Source organism: Ochotona princeps, chromosome 17, assembly GCF_030435755.1.
Source record: "Ochotona princeps isolate mOchPri1 chromosome 17, mOchPri1.hap1, whole genome shotgun sequence".
Taxonomy (NCBI): Eukaryota; Metazoa; Chordata; class Mammalia; order Lagomorpha; family Ochotonidae; genus Ochotona; species Ochotona princeps.
The window spans coordinates 18,939,956-18,961,862 of NC_080848.1; the positions used below are offsets into that span (position 1 = coordinate 18,939,956).

The 21,907-nt window shown below is 56.7% G+C and overlaps 1 protein-coding gene across 3 annotated transcripts in view; it reads right to left on the minus strand.

The window, feature by feature from the left end:
• ARHGAP23 (Rho GTPase activating protein 23) overlaps positions 1 to 21,544 on the minus strand; it is a 67,998-nt gene extending 46,454 nt beyond the window's left edge. For 2 of the 3 annotated variants that reach the window (XM_058676180.1, XM_004591121.3), the window contains exon 1: positions 12,585 to 12,846. In XM_058676180.1, coding sequence (XP_058532163.1) covers positions 12,585 to 12,647 — 63 coding nt within the window. In that variant the 5' untranslated portion in view covers positions 12,648 to 12,846. Of the gene's footprint in view, positions 1 to 12,584; positions 12,847 to 21,442 lie in introns of those variants that run through there. The other variant, XM_058676179.1, reaches the window with a different exon arrangement.
• Positions 21,545 to 21,907: the final 363 nt, after the last annotated feature.

Here is a 21,907-nt window from a genome sequence, read left to right on the forward strand (position 1 = left end):
CAGAGGATGGCTCAAGTCGTTGCATTCTTGCACCCATGAGAGAGATTCGGAAGAAGCTCCTGGCTTCGGATCGGCTCAGCTCTGGCCATCACGGCCACTTGAGGAGTGAATCAGTGAACGAAGATTTTCCTCTCTGTCTTTCCTTCTCTCTGTATATCTGACTTTCCAATAAACATTAAAAAAAAAAAAGGTTGCACAGGTTTTGTTCATTTCTTCAACTACAAAACAAAGACAAGGACAACGGCTGGATAAAGAATGTGTTCTCAAAATGTGTTCTAGGAATCAGAAACCAGTCCCAGGAAGAGCCAGTGGCCACAGCCCTGCATCTGGGGCCTTCCAAGCTGCCTCCTCCCACCCACCCACCACTTCATGCCAAGCTGCTGGTCCTAAAAGATCTTCTATCCACTGGTTTACTCCCGTAGTGGCCACACCAATCAGAGATGAGCTGATCTGAAGCCAGGAGCCAGGAGCTTCTTCCAGGTCTCCCACACGGGTACAGGATCCCAAGGCATTGGGCAGTCCTTCACTGTTTTCCCAGGCCACAAGCAGGGAGCTGGATGGGAAGCAGGGCCATCGGGATTAGAACCGGCACCCATTCGGGGTCCTGGTGCATGAAAGGCTAGTTTAGCCACTTAGGCTACTGCGTGGTGGGCCCTGACGGGCTGTTTTAATACCACGATCGCTGGGCCCCGAGGAACACACCCCTGGCCTCCACCACCAATACACCCTCTTTCTCCATTGCTCTGGCCACCCTGGCCTCCTTCCAGCTGCTGTGAGAACCAGACATGCCCCCAGCCTCACTCAAGGCCTTAGCACATGCTGTTTCTGGAATGCTGTTCTATCTGTCCCAGCTCCCTCCCATTCCACCAACCCACACCTTCATTAACTCCTACCCACTCCTACCTACTCAACAAAAACGCCAGCTCCCCAGACATGGTTCCTCTGGTTCCATAGCAGGGCCAGCTCTTGTGCCACCCCCTGGTCTGTGTCCACGTCTTCATGAGATTATTGTGCCAACATTGCTGGCCTTGCCTGTGAGGGCAACATCTGCTGGGCGGGCGGTGGCCACGCCTAGCTCCCAGAAGGCAGGAGCCACTCATAAGAGCTGGGCCCCCAGCCCAGGGCGGTTCCACCTGCCTCAGGGTGCTGAAGAGCTCTGGCCTCAGTGGGAATCTCATCCAGAGAGGTGGGGAGGGTTGCTGGCAAGACAGGGAGGAAGAACATTTCCTCAGACCTCTTCACTGCTCTCTGCTCTCGCCCTGGCGGGCCAGGTTTAGCACCAGCCTTTCATCCCTCCTTCCCAAGGGGGTTCTCCAAAATGCCAAGCCTTGGATCTCCCTCCCTCATCTTCCCTTGACCCATGCCTTAGCCTCTAGGCCTCAGCTGGAACACTTTTGAGAAACTTCCCTGATTTATATGCTAATGTGGAGCCCCAGAGCCGCTGTCAGCCCCTGGTTCAAGGGTCAGGTACATCTGCCTCTCTGCCCGTACCACCCATGCACCTCCCACTACGCACTCCCCGCTCTAGGCACCACAGAAAACCGCACCCCTTCTCTGGGGCTCCAGTTTCCTTTTGGGGGGCCTGGCCTAAGCAACTGGGACATCTGTAGAGTTTAGGGAGACTGGCAGAAGATCAAGAGGAGGAGGGGAGAGGAGGAAAGAGACAGGAGAGGAGGGTGGGAGGATGTGAAAGGACGGCCAGACGTGAGAAACGCCAAGTATGTGAGATATGCCAGCTCCTGAGCTATGAATAGTGTGGCCAGCCTGGCAGCCCAGGTCGGCCCTGCCTGCCCTATCCACCCAGCCCTGCACGGGGGCATGGCATGGGCTGTGGCCCTCCATGAGAGCACACTGAAGGGCAGAGGCTGAGTGGCAATGGATGGGACTTGCCACGTAAATGAGATGCAAATAAAGAGCAGCAGACCACTCTGGAGGGTCCCTGCCTGGCTTAAGAACCTGGGTGGTAGTGAGCACTCAGCCCCTGTCGCCCAATGCGTCCACCTCCTGCTGTAAGCCTGCAGGTCCCTGCTGGTCATCCCATGCTACCAGGGCTGGGGAACGCCATGCATCCCACACACCCTACATCACCATGGTGCCAAGGCACCTGGCCTCCTTGGAGCTCACAGCTGAGCTGGGCACCTGAGCAATCCCAAACACCCCATCCCTGCCTCTACACCTCCGTCTTCCTCAGCAACCACAATGGGCTGATGGGTGGTGACCCGGAGGCAAGAGCAGCTCAGAGACCAGGGACCAGGTCTGTGCATTCCTGGTCAAGTCCTGGCTTTTCTTTACTTTTTTTTTTTTTTTTTTTAAGATTTATTTATTTTCATTACAAAGTCAGATATGCAGAGAGATAGAGAGAGAGAGAGGAAGATCTTATGTCCGATGATTCACTCCCCAAGCGACCTCAACGGCCAGTGCTGTGCTGAGCTGAAGCCAGGAACCAGGAACTTCCTCCAGGTCTCCCACACAGGTGCAGGGTCCCAAAGCATTGGGCCGTCCTCGACTACTATCCCAGGTCACAAACGGGGGGGGCTGGATGGGAAGTGGAGCTACTGAGATTAGAACCGGTACCCATATGGGATCCCGGCACGTTCAAGGCGAGGACTTTAGCTGCTAGGCCACTGCGCTGGGCCCAGTCCTGGCTTTTTCAAACCTCAGTCTTCCTGGCTGTAAAAGGGGTCAATCCTGGGTCCGGTACAGTAACCCAAATGGCTAAAGTCTTCACCTTGCACGCACCAGGATCCCCTACGGGCACTGGTTCTAATACTGGCAGCTCCACTTCCCATCCAGCTCCCTGCTTGTGGCCTGGGAAAGCAGTCGAGGATGGCCCAAGGCCTTAGGACCCTGCATCCATGTGGGAGACCCAGTAGAGCTCCTGGCTCCTGGCTCCAGATCGGCACAGCGCAGGCCGTTGCGGTTACTTGGGGAGTGAACCATCGGATGGATGGAAGATCTTCCTCTCTGTCTCTCCTCCTCTCTGTATATCCGCCTTTCCAAAAATTAATTAATTAGTTAATTAATTAATTAATTAATTTAAAAAGGGGCTCAGTTCTTCAGGGGACACAATACAGAGCACCGGCATGGAGGAATTACCCAGCAACTCTCTTTGAGTCCAGCAGGCCACGACGGCTTTTGAAAGTTAATAAAAGCAATTCCTGATTTTATGAAGTTCAAATGGATGAAACGCAGCAACGGAGCTATAGAACACAGCGATTTAAAGTTCCCAAGCAGGGGCTCGGCAGTGTGGCCTGGTGGTTAAGGTCCTCGCCTTGATCCCATATGGCTGCTGGTTCTAATCCCGGCGGCTCCACTTCCTCTCTGTCTCTCCTCCTCTCGGTATATCTGACTTTGTAATAAAAATGGAATAAATCTTTAAAAAAAATAAATAAAAAAAAATAAAGTTCCCAAGCAGGGCCCAGCACAATGGCTCAATTGGCTACTCCTAACCTTGCAAGCGTCAGCATTCCACTTAGGCAACAATTCGTGTCCGGGCTGCTTCACTTCCCTTCCAGCTCCCTGCTGTGGCCTGGGAAAGCAGCGAAAGATGGTCAAGACCTTGGGACTCTGTCCCTGCATGGAAGATCTGGAGGAGGCTCCTGGCTCTTGGCTTCTAATTGGCTCAGCTTCAGACATTGTGACCATTTCGGGAGTGAACCAGTGGATAGAAGATCTCTGTCTCTCTTTTTCCCTGTAAATCTGTCTTTCTAATAAAAATAAGTACATATTTTTTTCTTAATTGTGAATGCTTTTTTTTTAAGTTTCTAAGCAAGAATCAGAGGCATGTGATTTTGAAATCCCACATGCACCTACTCCTTGGCTGTGTGTCCTTCGGCCAGTTACTAACCTCTCTGGGCTTCTGTTTTTACAGGCATTTAGCATCATGACTAAAATGCTGTTTGGGACGCCACATCCCATTTCTTTTTTTTTTTTTTTAAAGATTTATTTTATTTTTATTACAAAGTCAGATATACTGAGAGGAGGAGAGATAGAGAGGAAGTGGAGCTGCCGGGATTAGAACCAGCGGCCATATGGGATCAAGGCGAGGACCTTAGCCACTAAGCCACGCTGCCGAGCCCCGCCACATCCCATTTCATTCCTGCTAAGGTTTACCCTGGGAGGCAGCACATGACAGCTCAAGTACTTAGATCCTTTACTATCCACATGGGAGACCTGGATTAAGTTCCTGGCTCCTGGCTTTGGTCTGGCCCAGCCCTGGCTGCTGCTGCAGGCAGTTGGAGAGTGAGCCAGTAGATGGGAGAGCTTGGTCTCTTTCTGTCTCCCTTGCCTTTCAGATAAATTAAATCAATGTACAAGGAGAAACTAGATAGGACCCACCGCTCAGGGCATGTCGTGCAAGTTACAGATTTTCCGTCTGCTGGTTCACTTCCCAGATGGCCGCAGTGCCAGAGCTGCGCCAGGCTAAAGCCAGCAACCAGGAGTCTCCTCCGGGTCTCCCATGTGGATGCAGGATCCCAAGGCTTTGGGCCATCCTTTGCTGCTTTTCCAGGCCATTAGAAGCAAGCTGGATGAGAAGTGGAGCAACAAACTGACACCCACATAGGATGCTTGGTACTGCAAATGGCGGCTCAGCTTCCTACACCCTGGCGACAGCCCCTGCTCCCGTCTTCAAGCTCCCGTTGAGTTGCTGAAGCCTCCACCTACCTCCCACCACCTCAGGGTGGCAAAATCAACCTGGAGTAGCAACGGGTCCATCTCCCCCAAGCCTGGGCCATTTGTCCATTGATATTCTTGCCTAGGGATCTGCCATGCTGACCTGTCACGTCAACCCAGAGACCTCAGGGTCCATGTGTGTCAGATCTCAAGGGGAGACCTTCCTTCTGCCTAGCTTTCAGCGGTGGAAAAAGCAGACAAGACACCCCAAGAGCTCCCCACACACAGGGCACCAAGAAGCCAGGGCCGAGGGACCAAGCCCTGGCAGCAGCTGGATTCTCCCATGCTGCCCCAGGCAGAAATGTGGCAAACAGCATGGGACACTGCACTGCCAGGCCTGGGGACATGCTCAGTACCCACAAGCTATATCCTGTCTCTCTGATAAGGTTGTCCCCTGACACTGGGGTGTCCTGGGCCTCCCCCATGAGCCATGCAGGAGGGAAGGCCCTGGATAGGGAGTCCCAGCCTTGCATGGTCCCCACTGCCTGCCTGCCTGCCCACCCTCCCCTTCCCCCAGGCCTTGGGCTTAACCACAGCTGCCCCTCAGCCCAAGGGTGCTCCAGGCTGGAGGGAGCACAGGGCCAAGGCTTCATTAGAGCTAATGAGGGCTCAGTTCTGCAGATGCCTGTGCAAGATACAGGGCGAGCCCAAGTCACCAGCAGCCCCCATTCCAGCTCCGGTCACCAGCACCTTCCAGCCCCAACCCAACCCCTATCTGGGGGAAACAGAAGACTCCAATTTTCCCCCATGCTCAGGGCATGCTGGGATGCCAAGGCCAGATCAGCAGGGGCAGGACCCTCTCTGCCGAAGGCTCCCCATCCAGACTCCTGAGGTCCCCCTGCACACTGCCCACCTCCCCATCTTCACACCCACTGCCTTCTAAGGAGCCTTTGCATTTTCCAAGCAATCCAATGGAAAAGGAAGAAGGTGGTGATGGAGCCCTGGGTCAGACAGAACCCCAACTGGAGACCAAGAGATGGGGGGAACACCCCCCCATGGTGAGCCCCTTGGCGCCAAGACCCCTTGTCCACACTAGCAGCTGCCATTCCCAGGACCCACCCACCACCTGCCGCCTGCTGGGGGTGTTTCCACTCCTGACCCCTACCCCCCAAAGCCCTGGTCTGTGGGTTCCCGTCATCCCTGGGCCCTGCCCCGGCTGGCTCCTCCTAGGGGCTGGGCTTGAACATTGAAAGGGTCACTTCAAAGTGGACTTGCCTGTGAGCGCCCAGCTAGGCCCAGGGCGGGCTCCTCGGCCAGATTCCCGCAGCTGGGGACAAAGGCACCACTGTTCTCCGACCCCTGGACGCCCCTAAACGCACTGGCATAAGAAGTCTTTCTTTCCCCAGTTCCACTCTGGCCAGGCTGGGCTCCCTGCCATGGGGAGCAGCCCCGGCCCCTCCCCAAGAGAAACCGCAGAGTGGTGCTGGGGAATGGAGGGTCTCATTTTCCACCCAACACCTCTTCAGCTCCCCAATCCTCTGGGAACCCCAGATGATGAGGCAGCCTCGAGGACAGCTTTAGGTTCCTCTCTGCCACCAAGTCTTTCCCAGTCTGCCAGGGCCCCCAGCACACGAACACACATCCATCCTTGCATGTCCCACGCAGCCCTCAGGAACCATGGCAGCAACCTCCAGGTATTCCCAGGAGGCCGAGGTCTTGCCTCCTCTGCCCAGCTCCTCTGACTACAGTCACAAAATGCAACCCCAACCAGCCCCTCGCCCAGGGCCTCACTTCCCCTCACTGTCCTGCCTGGGTTGGGCCAGCTCCGGTGTCAGGGGGCTCATTCCCTGGCCCCCTCCCCAAGGGCTGGCTCATTTCCTCTTTGGGCAACTCCTACTTTGGGGCCCCAAAGTCTTCCTTTTTCTCCCCAGCGCTTGGTGTCTGCTTGGCAACAGCTGTGCTCCCCAAATGCCACTTGCCTCACCTGTGCCACCACTCTTGTGGCCCAGCCAGCCCTGTGCCTCACATAGTCACCGTCAAGGCTGGCCTGTTTGTATGAGAAGGTGGATCAGCTCCCCAGCAGCCTGTACCAGCAGGCCCAGCAGCATGGCCTGGGGGACAGCAGCTGATTGATGATAATTCACACCAACACAAGAGGGAGTGGCAGGGTCAGAGGGCAAGAGGCCACCTGCCCAGGTGCACCAGGGCTTGAGGAGGCTGGAGGAGCTGCCCTGTACCCTGGACCACAGTTCAGGACCAGAGCTGGATAGACACCAGATCCTTTCTCGCAGGAGACAGAAAATGGATCATTTTGACAGGCTCTGCCTCAAATCAATCCCCATCCATCTTCCAAGATGAGAAGTGTTGGGGTCCGTGCAGTGGATGTGGGGGACATGAAGGTGTGAAGAGCATTGTTCCATTGCAGGCAGGGCCACAAGGAACTTCCCGCTGCATGGCAGGGCCCTGCGGATGTCTCTACAACCACCTGAACGCAGCTCCACCTCCCTTTGCATGGACACCGGACCACCCTGCGTAAGAATTCTAATCTATTCAGGCATTGTTTGCTGCTGTGGAGTTGGCTTTTTACTAGCAATGTGAGCTTGGAGGTTAATGTCAATTATAACATCTTGCAAAAGGGCTTTTTATTATTCATGCTGTCTTGGCTGTCCACACTGACCTTAGCTAATGAAGGGACCTGTATTTAGGGTTTCATTCTTTCCTCGGATCTTTAGGTTCTCCTTTTTCTTTTTTTTTTAAGATTTATTCATTTTATTGGAAAAGAAGATGTACAGAAAGGAGGCAAGACAGAGAGGAAGATCTTCCGTCCGATGGTTCACTCCCCAAGTGACCACAATGGCTGGTGTTGCGCCAATCCAAAGCTGGGAACTAGGAGCTCTTCTAGGTCTCCCAGGTGGGTGCAGGGTCCCAAGGCCTTGGGCCATCCTTGACTGCTTTCCCAGGCCACAAGCAGGGAGCTGGATGGGAAGTGGAGCTGCCGGGATTAGAACCGGTGCCCATATGCGTTCCCGGTGCCCATATGGGTTCCTGGTGCCTTCAAGGCAAGGACTTTAACCATTATGCTATTGCGCCAGGCCCTGGATTCTCCTTTTCTTTGTGATAGAAGCTTGAGTTGTAGAGTAAGAATTGTTTTAGGAACTTCTATTGAGTTTTTAGGTGAAACAAATGGCAGAATTATTCTTAGATACACCCACTTGATCACGACGTCAAAAGTCTATGGCAGAGCTTGTGAGGGTTTCTGTACAAATACAGGGAACAGCTTTCTTGCATTTGTCCATTATCATCATGAAATCGTAGTGGTCCGTTTCTTTTCTACGCCTAACCCACGTACCCTTCTCGAGCTCCGAACTCGGCTGGAGCTGGACTCCAGCAGAGGTCAGTCAGGGCCAGGACTGTGGTCACAGAGCACTCCATCCCACAGCGTAGTGGCAGCTACAGTCCCAGTTACTGTCTCCAATCCCGCTGCCTGGGGAAGCATCTGGGAAGCATGTGAAGACGGCCCAGGTACTGAATTCTCTGTCACAGTGCATTTGGCAGACCTGGAGGGAGTCCCTGGCTCCTGGCTTTGGCCTGGCCCAGCCCTGGCTGTTGTGGCCAGCTGAGGAATGAACCGGTCATTGGAAGAGCTCCGTGTGTGTGTATGTGTGTGTGTGTGTGCGTGTGTGTGTGTGTGTACATGCGCATATGTAACTTGGTCTTTCAAAGAAATAAAGAAATCTTTGAAAAAGAGAGCAAAGGACAAAACTTTCCACTCCAAGGTGATTGACTGAGCAGACACTGCAGAGAGGAAGAGGGAGTAAACTCCTTTAACCCAACCATGAGCGACCATTGCTCAGGTCCAGCTCCAGGGGAGGAGACAAGAAAGCTACCAGGAAACCAGGAGAGCCCAAAGTGCTTGAGCCAAGTCTTGGAGGGAGGGCAGGGGTGCCAGGACCAAGCAAAGAGTTCCATGTCTTGCCCAGATCCCATGCCCACCACCTCCCAACAGCCATAAGTGCAGGCTCCTGTGGATTCACCCTACAGAAGCCCATCGTTGTGACTTCGGTCGGTCAGTCAACAAACATTCTGAATCCTGGCCATGCGCCAGGCCTGGTAAATACCAAGGCCAACGTGACCAGACCAAGACTGCTAGGCACGAAGTTAAGAGTGTGGGCCACGCTGCTCTGCGTGACTGCAGGAAGCAGGGGGATTCTCCTTGAGCCCATTTGATCTGTCAGACAGAACAAGAAAAGACTCCGGCAACAGTAAGTGCTTGGGAAGTTGTGGCTATTAGCAGCTTTCTCACTGTGGAACAACAACTCTAGTCCTTCACGCAGACTGGCCACCACAGTGCCAGGGACAGAGCCAGGCACTGGGCACCCCAGGCGGTGGAGCAGGGGGAGGGCCATTCCCTGGCTTGTACTTGGCAAACATTTATGGTGAACCGTTTGGTGCCAGGCACCGTGCTGGCCACTAGGGACACGGCAATGAACGGGATGCATTGTTCATCCTCCCTGCTCCTCCCCACCACGAGCGGGCCGCCGAGGACCAGGCTACAGTGAGAAACGATGATCCCCACCCTCTCTGGCATCAGGTCCTGCAGTGCAGCATGGGTCTCTCTGCACCCCACCTCATGGGGGCTCGCAACTCCCCACTAATTCCTGGCCAACGTCATCACAGCCTCGTGTCTGCTGAGGCAGTGATGGAGAGTATGGATATGTGGGACGGCCTGGCACGGCCTGCCCTGCTGACAGCTGGCACAGTCCCAGGCACAGGGGCCCTGGCTCTAAAGGACCGCTTGGAGGGAGCGCATGCGTCAGGGTGGGGGTGGCAGGGAAAGGCAGCACCAACCCTCCCAGGCCCTATTCACACATGGCTCTCTCGGTGAGGGTGACAGAGCAGGGTGATTCAAGCCGGGCTTTGTCCAAATCCCTGACCAAGCCAATCCCTCACCTAGAACCCCTGCGGCCACACAGCAGGGCTGTGCCCCCTCCGATAGCAAGACCTGGGGCGCTGTGGGCAGGTGTAGACACAGGCAGCAGGGAGCTGGACAAGTGGGTGCGCTCTCACCAACAAGAGGCTTCACCCCTGTCCCAGCAGAAAGATAAGCAACTAAACTTCAAGCCAGCAAGAGAGTCACCCCGATCTTGGTTGGGAGGTAACAGTGGGGCACAGCAGGGCCTCAGCAGCTCACAGATGGGGCGTGAGTGGGATTTGAACCAGGGCCTGGGCTCTTCCACTGGCCCGGTTGGTTCCTAGCTTGTGCCTCAGTGTCTCAGTGGTAAATGGGGAGAATGCTGCTTAGCCCGTGGTGGTTCTGTGGAGTAGACATCAGCTAACTGACATAAATCCCGGCTTAGGTTATTTGCCATCTCCATCTTAGCTATCAGCTATGCAATATTTTTCTTAAGATTTACTTATTTATTTATAAAGCAGAGTGACGGGGAGAGAAGGAGAGAGAGCAAGCTTCCAGTTTACTCCCAAATGGCCACAATACCCAAGGCTTGGGCCAAGCAGAAGTCCTGCGCTCCACAGGGTCTCCCCACATGGGCAGCAGGGTTCTAAGCACTTGGACCATCTTCTGCTGCCTTCCCTGACACATTGTCAGGGAGCTGGGGCAAGAGCGGAGCAGATGGGACTTGTACCAGCTCTTGGTACAGCTGAGAACCCAGTGTCACCAGCAGCTTGACCCACTGTGCCCCAACTCCGGTTCCTATCAACCCCATCATTAAGCCACACCCCTCCCCTACTTCTCCAGACTCCAAAAAAAAAGTATACTCATTTGCACATCTGCATGCCCTAGGGCTCTCCCTGGATTTCTGGCCTGGACCCCACCTTCACGGGCACTCCTGACTCCACTACATGGAGCATGGAGCAAGGGTGCTGCCAGCCACTTGTGACGCTGCGGCTCCCAAGCCTCACCCTGGAAGTCCTCTCCCACATATGACCACAGTGCCTCATTCCGTGACTTCTTTGCTCTTGGCCTTACACATCAAGCAGTCCTCCTGGAAGCCCTGTGATGCAAGATGAGGCAAGCTGTCGCCCACTCCCACACCATCCTGCTCCCCAACCAGCCCCAGATACCCTCCCCAACTATAACCAAAGTACTGACCCCTTCCTGATCAGTGTAAGGTGGGGGACATGAGGAGAGGACCCCAACCTGCCCCCATCCAGGCTGCCCACACACAGGGCTGTTCCCCACGTCCACTCCTGCTGCCAGGAAGAAAACTTAGGCCTGCCTGTCACCCATGAGGTCACAAAGCCACCTTTCTAACAGTCCTTCCTCCTCACACTTCCTTTTGTGCCTTGACACCAATTGGGGGGAGCCAGGTTCCACCCAGGCCGTGCTCAGGGCCCTGTCTGTAAAATGGGCCCAGACACCTGCCTGATGTGCCCTCGTGGGCCATGAGCTCCAGCTTCCAGCACTGAACACTATTCCTTGCTCCCAGGGCAAGGGCAGGACTTCCTGGGCGAGACGACAGAGTTCCCAGCCACCTCGGGGCCGCCAACCCGGCCCCTCCGTGGGCGAGAGGGAGCCACAGGCAGCTGGGCCAGGGGGGCCTTGGGACTGTGTTTGGAGGCCAAATGATGGGTTATGTAATAGAGATTCAAATCGCATGCTGATGAGAGCTGGTCACTTTGGAGAATGGGGCAGTTGCCCTGGCAGAGGGGATGGGGGTGGGGAGGGAAAGTATGTGGGATCAAAAGTCACCCACCCCCAGCTGGACCACTGGGTGGGGGTGAAGATGGTGAGAAAGAGATTCAGTCTTCATGCTTGATGGGGGCAGAGGCCAGGGACTGGGGCTTAATGACCTCCACCCCCACCCCCTGTCTGTCCTGAATTTCAAGTTCATAATTAGGAAACACACTTGGCCTGGAGGGAGGGGGCAGAGATGCCGAAGGAGGGAGAATGAGCACATGTGGCCCCCGGAAACAGCAGGTTCGGAAAGTCTGCGAAGCACAGGATCCCAGCTGGCGCCTGGAGGGACGGCAGGGTCTCTGCGAATTCAGCCAGGAGAGGAAGAGGCCGCCAGGGTAGTGACCTTGACCCAGACTGGACCCCAGGGGACGTCTTTCCCAAACTCTGGAAGTGTGAAAGCCATTGGTAGTCCCAGGTGGTGTCCACCCCTTCAACTTGGGATGCGGGCTGTGTGAGTCCCCAGGCCTGGGCCCGCATGTCGCCTCAGAGGCTGCTGGCCCTTAAGGGGGTGGGGGCCAGGAGGCCCTCCCTAGCCTCAGCAGCTGCCAGATGAAAGAACCCAAGCACAGCAGCCCAGCGCTGAGTAATGCCCCTGGCACCCCGCGCCCAGACCCACCCACAGCCAGCCGGAGGCGGCCCTGGAGCACAGCCACGCCTGCACGGCCGGGGGTTCCAGGCCTGGGTCTCTTTCCCCCTGGGCCTAGGGGTGATGGGACCTGGCCAGAGACCGCACGCTCCAACCCGGCCGGGGGAGGACTCAGCGTAGGAAGGGGGCGTCCCCGAGGCCACCCTGACCCTGACCGAGTATGTCCAGCTCCGGGAGCCCCTTCCCCCACCGCGCTCCCTCCAGCTGTGCCGGGGCCTCGCCAACGGAAAACGAAAACTCGGGCAGAGGAAACGGCGGCAGTTGCCCCGCCTGAATATCCCGGACAAAAGGCGCGGGCCTCCGCCCCCGCTGCGAGGCCACCGGGGGGCCTGGCACGGCCACCCTGCGCGGGAACCCCCCCCAGCCCGGGCAGCCCCCGAACCCGTCCCGGTACCCTGCAACCCTCCCTGTTAACTGCTTCACCCCCACCCACATCCCGTCCTGTCCACGGCAACTTTCGCCCGGGTCCCGGCCAACGACCAGCCCAAGTCTCTCACGGCGGTGCCCGCGGTGCCCGCATCGTGCGCCCCAGGCCGTGCCCGTCGAGTGAGGCGCAGCGACCCCGGCCCGGCCTCCCGCTCCCCCAAAGCCCCGGGCTCCGCCCCCTCCCCGGCCCAGGGCCCTCACCTGAGGGGGCCGGGGCTCCGGGCGGGGCGGGATCCCGACCAGGCAGAAGGCGACTCCATTCATCGGGTAGCAGCAGCGGCTCTCTGCGACCGGGCACGGATGGGGGCGCCGTCAGGGACCCGGAGGGGGCGGGAGGGGGCGGGGTCCGCCCTGAGCCCCGCCCTCACCCCACGTTCCCACCCACCACACTCCACCACAGCGCTTCCGACGGGGCGCACCGCCGGCTTCTCCAGAGGGCCCAAGACTGGGGCAGGTTTGCGCTGACAGCGGAGCCAGAGGTCAGACCATAGCATGGGCGGGGGGACTCGGGGAGGCGCTCATGGCGACCTCCAGGAGAGATCTGGGAAGGACACAAAAGGCCACTGAGCCTCGAAAGAGCCCAGGGAGTGGGAGGGCAGGTGAGAAGAAGGGAGAAGGAAGCAAGGAGAATGACTGGGCTACGCTGGTTGCAGAGACCCTGAGAGCGTGCAGAGGGACAGAGCGGGAAAGCCAGAGCCACGATGCGACAACACAGGGTGGAGGAGAGGAAACTGCCTGGACAGAGACATAAGGGCAGGTGGACGCACACCACCCTGGGAGTGCCCACCCTGGTGAGCAATCTCCACCAACGGGGGGGGGTGGGTATCCAGGCTGAAAGAGAGCCTGCTGTCAGGGCCCTCTGCCCACAAGCCCCGCGCTGCAGGGCTGGCATTAGCCAGGGCACATGCTTCCCACAGCAGCCCTCCTGAGTGGGGATCTAAGAGGCCTGGAGCCTGAGCCAGCATCCAGAGGGACCCCTCCAGCCCATGGCCTCACAGCCCAAGAGGAGAGAATCCTGTGGCTGGGAAACTCTGTTATCCTATACTCATTAGTCCTATTTGTTCTTTCGTTTATTAAAAATTTTATTTGAGAGGGGCTGGTGTTGTGGCATAGTAGTACACATAGCAGTGTAACCCTAACCCTAACCTACATCACCAACATCTCCTATAGGGACCAGTTCCAGTCCTGTCCACTCCATTTCCAATCCAGCTCCCTGTTAATGTGCCAGGGAGAGCTGCGAAGGATGGCCCAGGTGCTTGTTCACTGCAATCACATGGGAGACCTGGAAGGAACTGCTGGCTTTGGCCTGACCCAGCCCTGGCTGTTATAGCCATCTGGGGAGTGAACCAGTGGATAGAAGATTTTTTTTTCTCTCTCTTTCCCTTTCTCCCTCTCCAATCTGTAACTTTAAAATAAATAAATAGATTATTTTAAAATGTTATTTTATTTGAAAGACACAGATTGAGAGAAAGTTTCCATCAGTGGCTCCCTCCCCCAAAGCCTGCAACAGCCAGGGCTGGGCCAAACTGAAGCCAGGAGTTGGGAACCCAGCCTGGGTGTCTCACACCAGTGGCAGGAACCCAGTTTCTTGAGTCACTGCCATTGCATTGGCAGGAGAGCAAGTCAGGAGCTGGGCTGGCACCATGCATTCCATGTGCGACATGGGCATAGGAACTGCTGGACTCAACACTGCTCCCTCACGGTTTCAATTTCTATTGGAAAGGGAGGTCATATTTTTTTAAGATATATATTTTTTTAAAGATTTATTTTATTTTTATTACAAAGTCAGATATACTGAGAGGAGGAGAGATAGAGAGGAAGTGGAGCTGCCGGGATTAGAACCAGCGGCCATATGGGATCAAGGAGAGGACCTTAGCCACTAGGCCACGCTGCCAAGCCCAAGATATATTTATTTTTATTGGAAAGTCACATTTACAGAGAGAAGAGGCAGAAAGATAATCCATCCATTGGTTCATTCCCCAAGTGACTGTAACAGCCACAGCTGTGCTGATCTAAAGCCAGGAGCCAGGAACCTACTCCAGATCTCCCATGCAGGTGCAGGGTCCTAAGGCTTTGGGTCACCTTCCACTGCTTTCCCAGGCCACAAACAGGGAGCTACATGGGAAGTGGGGCAGCTGGGACACGAACCAGAACCCATATGGGATTCTGACATGTGCAAAGCAAGGAGTTTAGCCATTAGGCTACTGTGCCAGGCCCAGGTAGACTCAATTTACACAAAAGGAAAGACAGTAAAAAAATCTTCCATCAATCTCCCCCAAGTGGCCACAACAGCTGGAGCCGAACTGATCTGAAGCCGGACATCAACTGGCACCCAGAGGGGGTACTAGAGCCTGCAAGGTGAGGATTTAGCCATTGAGTCATCGTTCCGGGCACTCCTTCACTTCCTAAATGTCTTTCTCATGCCTCCTTGGAGTTTGCCAGATTCTCTTGTATTCTTTTTCCTAGATCATGAAGGAAAAAAATCAGGACCCAGAGGAGGAAGTGAGCAGGCTAGTGCTGCCTGCTGAAGTCACCCAGCTCTGGGCCTTCCTGGCTTCATCAATCCCCAGGCTCCTACCCCCTTACCTGGATCCCAGGCAGGAATTTAGACCCTTGAAGGGGCCCAGATCCCAGTTAGGCCTTGCCTACTCTTGTGAACCCAAGGAAGGAGACCTGGCTGGCCGGTATTAAAGTCAGATGCTGAGGGTCTGTGTGATGGCGCAACAAGCTAATCCTCCACTTGCAATCGTCAGCATTCCAAATAGGTGCTGGTTCAAGTCCCAGCTGCTCCACTTCCCATCCAGCTCCCTGGAAGCTCCTGGTTCCTGGCTTTGGTTGACTCAGCTGCAGCCATTGTAGCCATTTGGGGAGTGAACCAACAGATGGAAGATCTTTCTCCGTCTCTCCTTCTCTCTGTCAATGTGCCTTTCTAGTAAAATAAAATCAGATGCTTCATTTCATTTATTTATAACACACACACACACCCACACACACACTGCAATAGAGCCTCTTTTACAATGCTGGTGGAACACTGATGACTTCTCGCCCTTCCCCACCCATCTTCCCTCAGGGTCAAGTGTAGCTAGAATGACCCATGCTTATGGACAGTCCTTCCTGCTACCCAGCTGGTCTCCAGCATCCACGTGGGTCTTCCCGCTTTCACCAGGTCCCTGCCCCTGCCTTTCTGTCTGTCCCATTGCTCCAGGAGCCCAGAGCTTGTGGTCAGAACAAGCTCAGGGGCAGCGCCAGAGCCAAGGGTGGCCTCCGGAAGAAGGACACACACACCAGGCACTGAATCAACTGGGCAGGGGTGGAGGGTGCCGGCCATGGAGCTGCTGCCGCTGGCTCACTTTTTCCAGAGTCTGATGCCCTCAGACTCTGCAGGAGGTGCTGAGAGGAAATGAGCTCACACTGACCGGCAGCAGCGAATTCCTCCCTCCACAATGCACCCCGTGCGCCACCCCCACCCACTCCCACTTCCCAGAAAGTACGCGCTCCCCACCCTGAGGCCCTTCCCACTTCTTCCTGCACCTTGACCGGCAACCCCTTCCAGTGTGCCTGGCCCGCCCCATCCATGCCTCCTGTCCTTCGACCCCCTCCCACTGATTTGCCCTTTCCCAAACCACTGACTCTACCTAGGCACTCTGCCATAGGGGTTCAGGGGAATAGAGTCCCACGTGAGAACTCAGCCTCTAGCCCACTTCACCTTCCTTCCACTGATGTTTTGGGGCAGCAGGGAGGCAAGAGAGTAGTCCTAACAGGTGAAGGGCAGAATGTAGAAACAGGCAAGGCTGCCCATGAGAACCCAAGGATAAGGGCTAGTTTCTCCCCTTGCCCCTCTCCAGCCTCCCCTAGTGACCACTCTATAGTGTGATCTGGAAGGAGAGCAGCAGAGGAGGAGGGAGCCTCCCAACAGAATGCCCCTAGGGCTGGCCAGGGCTGTGGGCAATAAGGAGTGGGTAGAAGGCACTCAGGAGCAGGGCCAGCCCAGACGCAGGGGGAGGTGGGAGGGTGTGCAGGACATGCAGGCTCTGGCAGGCTGTGCAGGCAGGAAGCGTGGAGGGATGAGGAAGGAAATACTGGCGCGGATGTGGCTTGCCTGGATGCTTCAGTCCCAGCCTGGCTCATCAGGCAGGGAGCTCAAGTGCAGATTAGCATGAATGCCCACTGCCCTTGCCCCACAACAGGGAAGAACAGGAGAGCAGCAAGGGGCTGCAGGAGGTTCTGGGGCAAGGGGACTCCCTGGGTAACCTTTAGCAAAGATTCCCGGAACAACCTACTTGTCATAGGAGGTAGGATGTAGAAAAGAATCTAGAAAAAAATCCAAGACTTGGATTCCGGTAGACCAGTTGTCCAGGGTGTTGACACGCAACAACAGAAAGCAAGCTAAGCTGATTGTGTGTGTGATTCCAGCTAAGCCTTAGAGGCCTCGTGCCCCAGCTATTAGAACTCTGAGCTGAGGAATCAAGAAACTAAGAACTCAAGTGGCTTAGCTAGGGCCACCCTGGACTTGGACTTGAACTAGGTGCCTCAGCTTTGGTCCACACACCTGCCCCGAAAGCTGATGGGGCAGGGATAACCCCCCACAGCCACTGTCCCTCTCCACAGAGAGGTATCAGCCAGAGGCAGGGCTGTGGAAACCTGCTGGCCCCGGGGGCAGGGCTGTACCAGTACCAGGAGAGAGAAGAGTGAGCGGGGACCATATGGCACAACCTGCTGGGTGAGGCAGTAGAAGACATCCAGATGGGAGCACTGGGGAAGTCCAGGGGGCCCCAGAGATACACAGGATTAGGACAAGGTCTGGCCCAGGAGCCAAATGAGTGCTATGTTGTCATGGTGGTCCCTGGGCTCATCATGTTCCATCTTGTCCCCCTGTCTTCCATTGCTGCCAGGTGTACTCTCTGGGCCTCTCCTTCTGTGAAAGCCACCTTCTGCACCTGTCTCACAGTTGAGACCCAGTTGGGATGCATAGGACTCTGGGAGCTGAGAGGAAAAAGCAGCAACACAGCTGCCCAGCTCTCAGGACCAGGCCATGTCCTATCACCCATCTGCAGCCAGCTAGGGGCACCTGACGCACCTGAACTGGCCCACAGGGCACTCGCACAAGCCCACTGGAAACATCTCCTGACTGTACAACAGCTTGGGGCTAGTTCTGAGCGCCTGTGGAGAGAAGGCATCACATGTTGCTGGGCACACCAGCCCCGTTTCCTGCTGTGATTGTGGGGCTGTGCTCATGGCCCCTGCCCAGTGCTACTAGACAGGTACAAAAGACCCAAATTCAAAAAAATGCAGTTTCTACTGAAACCATCACACCACTGCAAGGAAGGGAATTGTTAAGTCCAAGGAGCTGACGTCGTGCTTAAGCCACTGCTTGTATCACCAGTATCCCAAGTGGGAGTTCAAGTCCTGGCTGCTCCAGTTTCAATCCAGCTGCCTGAAGAAGGCAGCCAATAGATGATGGACCAAGCGCTTGGGCCCTGCCTTCCATCTCGGAGGCCCAAGCGGTTTCCAAGTGGTTAGCTTAGCCCAGAATTGGCTATTGCAGCCATTTGGAAAGTGAACCAGAGAATGAAAGACCTCTCTGCTTTTTCAAATCAAGTTGAACTATCATAAGTTGGGAACCATCTGTAGTGTATGTAAAGTTATAGAGCCCTGGTGCCAGAAACCCAGCCCCAGCCCAGGCCCTTCCACCAAAGGGGAAAGAGCACCCCCTGGTGGACATAGAGAGGAGGCAGTCAGGGCAGAGGAGCTGCTGCAGCCCCGACTTTGTGTCCCAAGGTCCCCCTCTTTTCCCCAAAGGCAGCATCATCCTCCCCAGTTTGCATCTCCAAAGCAGGGAGAGCCCAGCTCCATGAAGTCAAAAAATACTGAGCGCCTGCTATGGGCAAACTGCTACGTGGGATGGGGAATGAGTGGAACCGTTCTGAGAACTGGGTGATGTGTCTGCCCACCAGGAACTCTCATGAATGAAATCAGCAGGGCTGGGCAAGCACGTGCCAGCTACCAGAGAAGGAATACCTGCAGGGAAGTAACCTAAAGACCCCGGAAAAGCTTCCCGACAGCTGGAGTGCTCAGCCCTGCAACTTGTGAGCAGCTGACTGAGAAGGGCGGGAGGGGCTGCAGCCAAGCCCCGCCCCCCACCCAGGTACTGGGTCCATGCAGGAGGCAGAAGAGAGGGCCCCTGACTGCTGTGATCTGGCTCGGGTCTCTACCCTGCAGTCTCCCACTCCCACCACGAGATATCGAGTTCTGGCAGCCCTAATGGCACGGACTGAACATGCATGAGGCTGAAGGCTGACTTAGGAGGACCAAGACATCCCCCAGCAAGGGCTGGGGAGACAGAGTCAGAGGGGAGGTTAATCTCTTTACGCACATTATTTCCTGTAATCCCCACAACAATACCCAACACCACAGGAGCTGGGAGGATATTATTAGCCCCTCTATGTAAATGAGGAAACAGTCTCAGAGAGAGTAACTCATCCAAGATCTCTCGGCCACATTCAGCCCTCAATCCCGTATCTGGCGCGCTCTCTGGAGGCAACACCATCACTGCCGGTGGGGTTGCGGGGGAAGGTCACATCAGGCCAGCTGGTCTCTCCTAGCACTAAGGATGCTACATTCTGCAGTAGTTCTACGAGGACCACCACTGCTCCCTCTAGCCAGGCTCCCTCCCCCAACGTTCCAGCACACAGCAGGGCCTCCACACCGTCCTTCTGGTGGGTAGAGGAAAGGAGGGGCAAGCAAGGGAAGGGCTGAGGGGGAGTTGAGGGGGAGGAGGCTCCCCTCCCCCTCCCCCCTGGAGGCCTGGAAATCCCCAGCAGCTGCTGTCCTTGCTTTGTTTGGCCAAGAGCCATCTCCTGGGCAGAAGGTGGGAGTCAGACTGGGAGAAAGGAGGGCAGGGGCTTGAGGCCTTGGGTCAGCCTCCTGCCCCACCACCTCCCTGCCCTCCCCAGCCCACAGCTCAGCCTTCCCCAGCCCGCAGCTGCGGTCCCGTGAAATTCCAGGCCTGCTTCCCTTCGAAGAAGCCCCACATGCCAAAATCCACACATACCAAACACACACGTCGGGGCGGGCCTTGTGCTATAAATGGATTCTTTGCTTGACAAGAGAGAGCCTGGCACATGGGAAGCTGAAAATAGGACCTTTCCCTGGTCCCATGAACAGAAGCTCTGATTTCAGACATACCCACTATCCCAACAACACCACCATACACATCATACTTCCGGCACATCCAGAAAGCCAGGGAGGGTCCAGGAGGTTGCAGGGCTCTAACCACACCCAGGCCACTCCACAACTGTGGGCCCCACGGTGTGGGGTATGGTGGAGCAAAGGTTTCCTCGGACATCTGGAAGGGCTCTGGCGAGTCACCGTTCAGCAGAGTTGGCAGAGTTGTCCTGGGCAAGCCCAGGGACCTTGAGGGAGCCAGTGAAGGACCTTCAACATTGTCTCCTCCCATGAGAAGGAACCCAGAGCAGCCTGGTCTGACCTCTGGGGAGGGGGAAGCAACCGAGCCCCCAGGACAGGTGCAGAAGCCATGGGTGGGTGGACAGGCTCCCAGGAGGTGCAACCCAGCCAGGGAGGTGGCCAGGATTTGCCAGATAGCAAGAGCAAGCACTGGTGGTCCCAGCTTTGTACCTTTTCCAAAAAAAATGAAGATGAAATGACCGCCACTTCTAATGCATGGCTCTACAGTGAGCAACTCCTCGGCATTCTGGACTTGCCCTGGCTTTTTGTATGCTCAGGTTAGCAATGACAAGAGCAGCTAATGGGCCACACACGGAGTCCCCTTCCCCCACCAGAGCTCCCGGGAGCTGCCACTGGCCCTTTCACTTAATGACCAAGATGCCAAACAGGCCTAGAGACCAGCTCCACCCACAAGCTCACCAAACCTCATGCCCAGCCCAGGAAGCCGCCAGAGCCACTCTCCCAGCTCTGCCAGCCCCTCTCCCAGCTCCATGCACAAGGATGACCTCATATCGACTTCTCCCTACCCCACCCCTGGCGGCTCTCAGCACCCACCACCCACCACAGGTAATGCAGGAGCTGTTCTGTCCCAGCACAGGGGTCCCGGGGTGTCAGTCCCTTGGTCCAGCTGAAGCAGAGCCTGGGGCAGGGACAGGAGGGAGTGTGCACCTGCTCATCACTTAAGACCCACCCAGTAAGAGAAAAGCCCACCTCCCACTCCAGGCCCCGCCTCCCTCCTGGAAACCTCACCCCAAGAGGGAAGTGGGAGCCAGTTCGGTCACCCCAAGAGCCCCAAGGGCAGCCTGCTTGGTGCTACTGCCCCTCTCAGAGTAGGGGGTAGCAAGTCTGGTTGGAGTTCCTGGGCCCACTGACAGGGACCGGCCCACCTGTCCGGGATTGGATGAGTTCCTTTGCAAGGGGTGAAAGCTCTGACGGTGGTGGGTGGAGGCTGCACCCTTGCCCACCCTGGACGTGTCCTTAGAGCACCTGGGTGAAGAAGGGCAGCCCACCCCTCCTGCCCCCATGACTGGGGCTGCAGTGCCACATGTGGGATGCACAGGAAGGGAGTCTCCCAGCCCACCCCATTTTTCGCTGCCGTGAAATGGTGGCAGCAACTGTCACCAGGAGAGAAGAGAGCCCCCAGCTGGAGGAAGCCCGTGGAGGTGTGTGGGGGTGGGGGGCATTGCTTGTGAGATCCCACCGGGGAGGGGGGCTGCTGAGCATGGCTGGAGACCTTTAGCTCTTCATTCTGCTGAGGCCTAGGCTGAGAAAGCAGGGCTGAGACCCTACCCATTGAGGTGGGTGGGGGCTTCTACACCTGGGCGCCCTTCTTCTGGGGAAGTGGTGGGGAGGGGTGGCTTGTACACCTTCCTGTCTAGATGCCAGCGATGGGGCACGCCCGAAGGTGTGTGTGCCCGGCGCATGAACATCAGCTGTGGGTCACATTAGCCCCGCCCGCCCCCCAGAGCCCTGGCTTCTCCAGATCCAGAGCTCCGACACTCCTCCCGCCGTGGCGACCACCCCCACCCCCAGTCCTAAATGCCCCCAGCCTTCCTGGGCTCTCCGAGGAACACCCACGCCCGGCGCCCACTGACCTGCTCCATGCTGCGCCCCGCTATGCCGTCCTCGCCGCGCCAACCCCGGGGCGCGCAGGGGGCGGCGGCCCCTCCATGTGCCCAGTCGGGGCAGCTGCACCGGGAGCTGCCGCTGAGCGCCGCCCGGAGTCGCCGCCGGCCCCGCCCCGCCGCCGACTCCGCCCCCCGCCCCCCCCCCCCCCGCCCGCGTATTCCCCTCCCGGCCTGGCTGGTGTGGGCACCGCGCACTGGAGATCACGGCACCCACTCTCGCCTTGGCGCAGCCACACGTCTGCACACGCACGGTAATCACACCACTCTCAGTCTCACACACGCACAATGCATAGTGCACGCACGACGACCCCACATCCCCGGGCCCAGCCCTGCTCCGCCCCATACTCTGCCTGGCCTGGAGGACACGGTTAGTGGAGGGACGACCCGCTCCAAAGCAAACCACCTCCTCCTTCCAGAGGGTTTTCAGGGCCA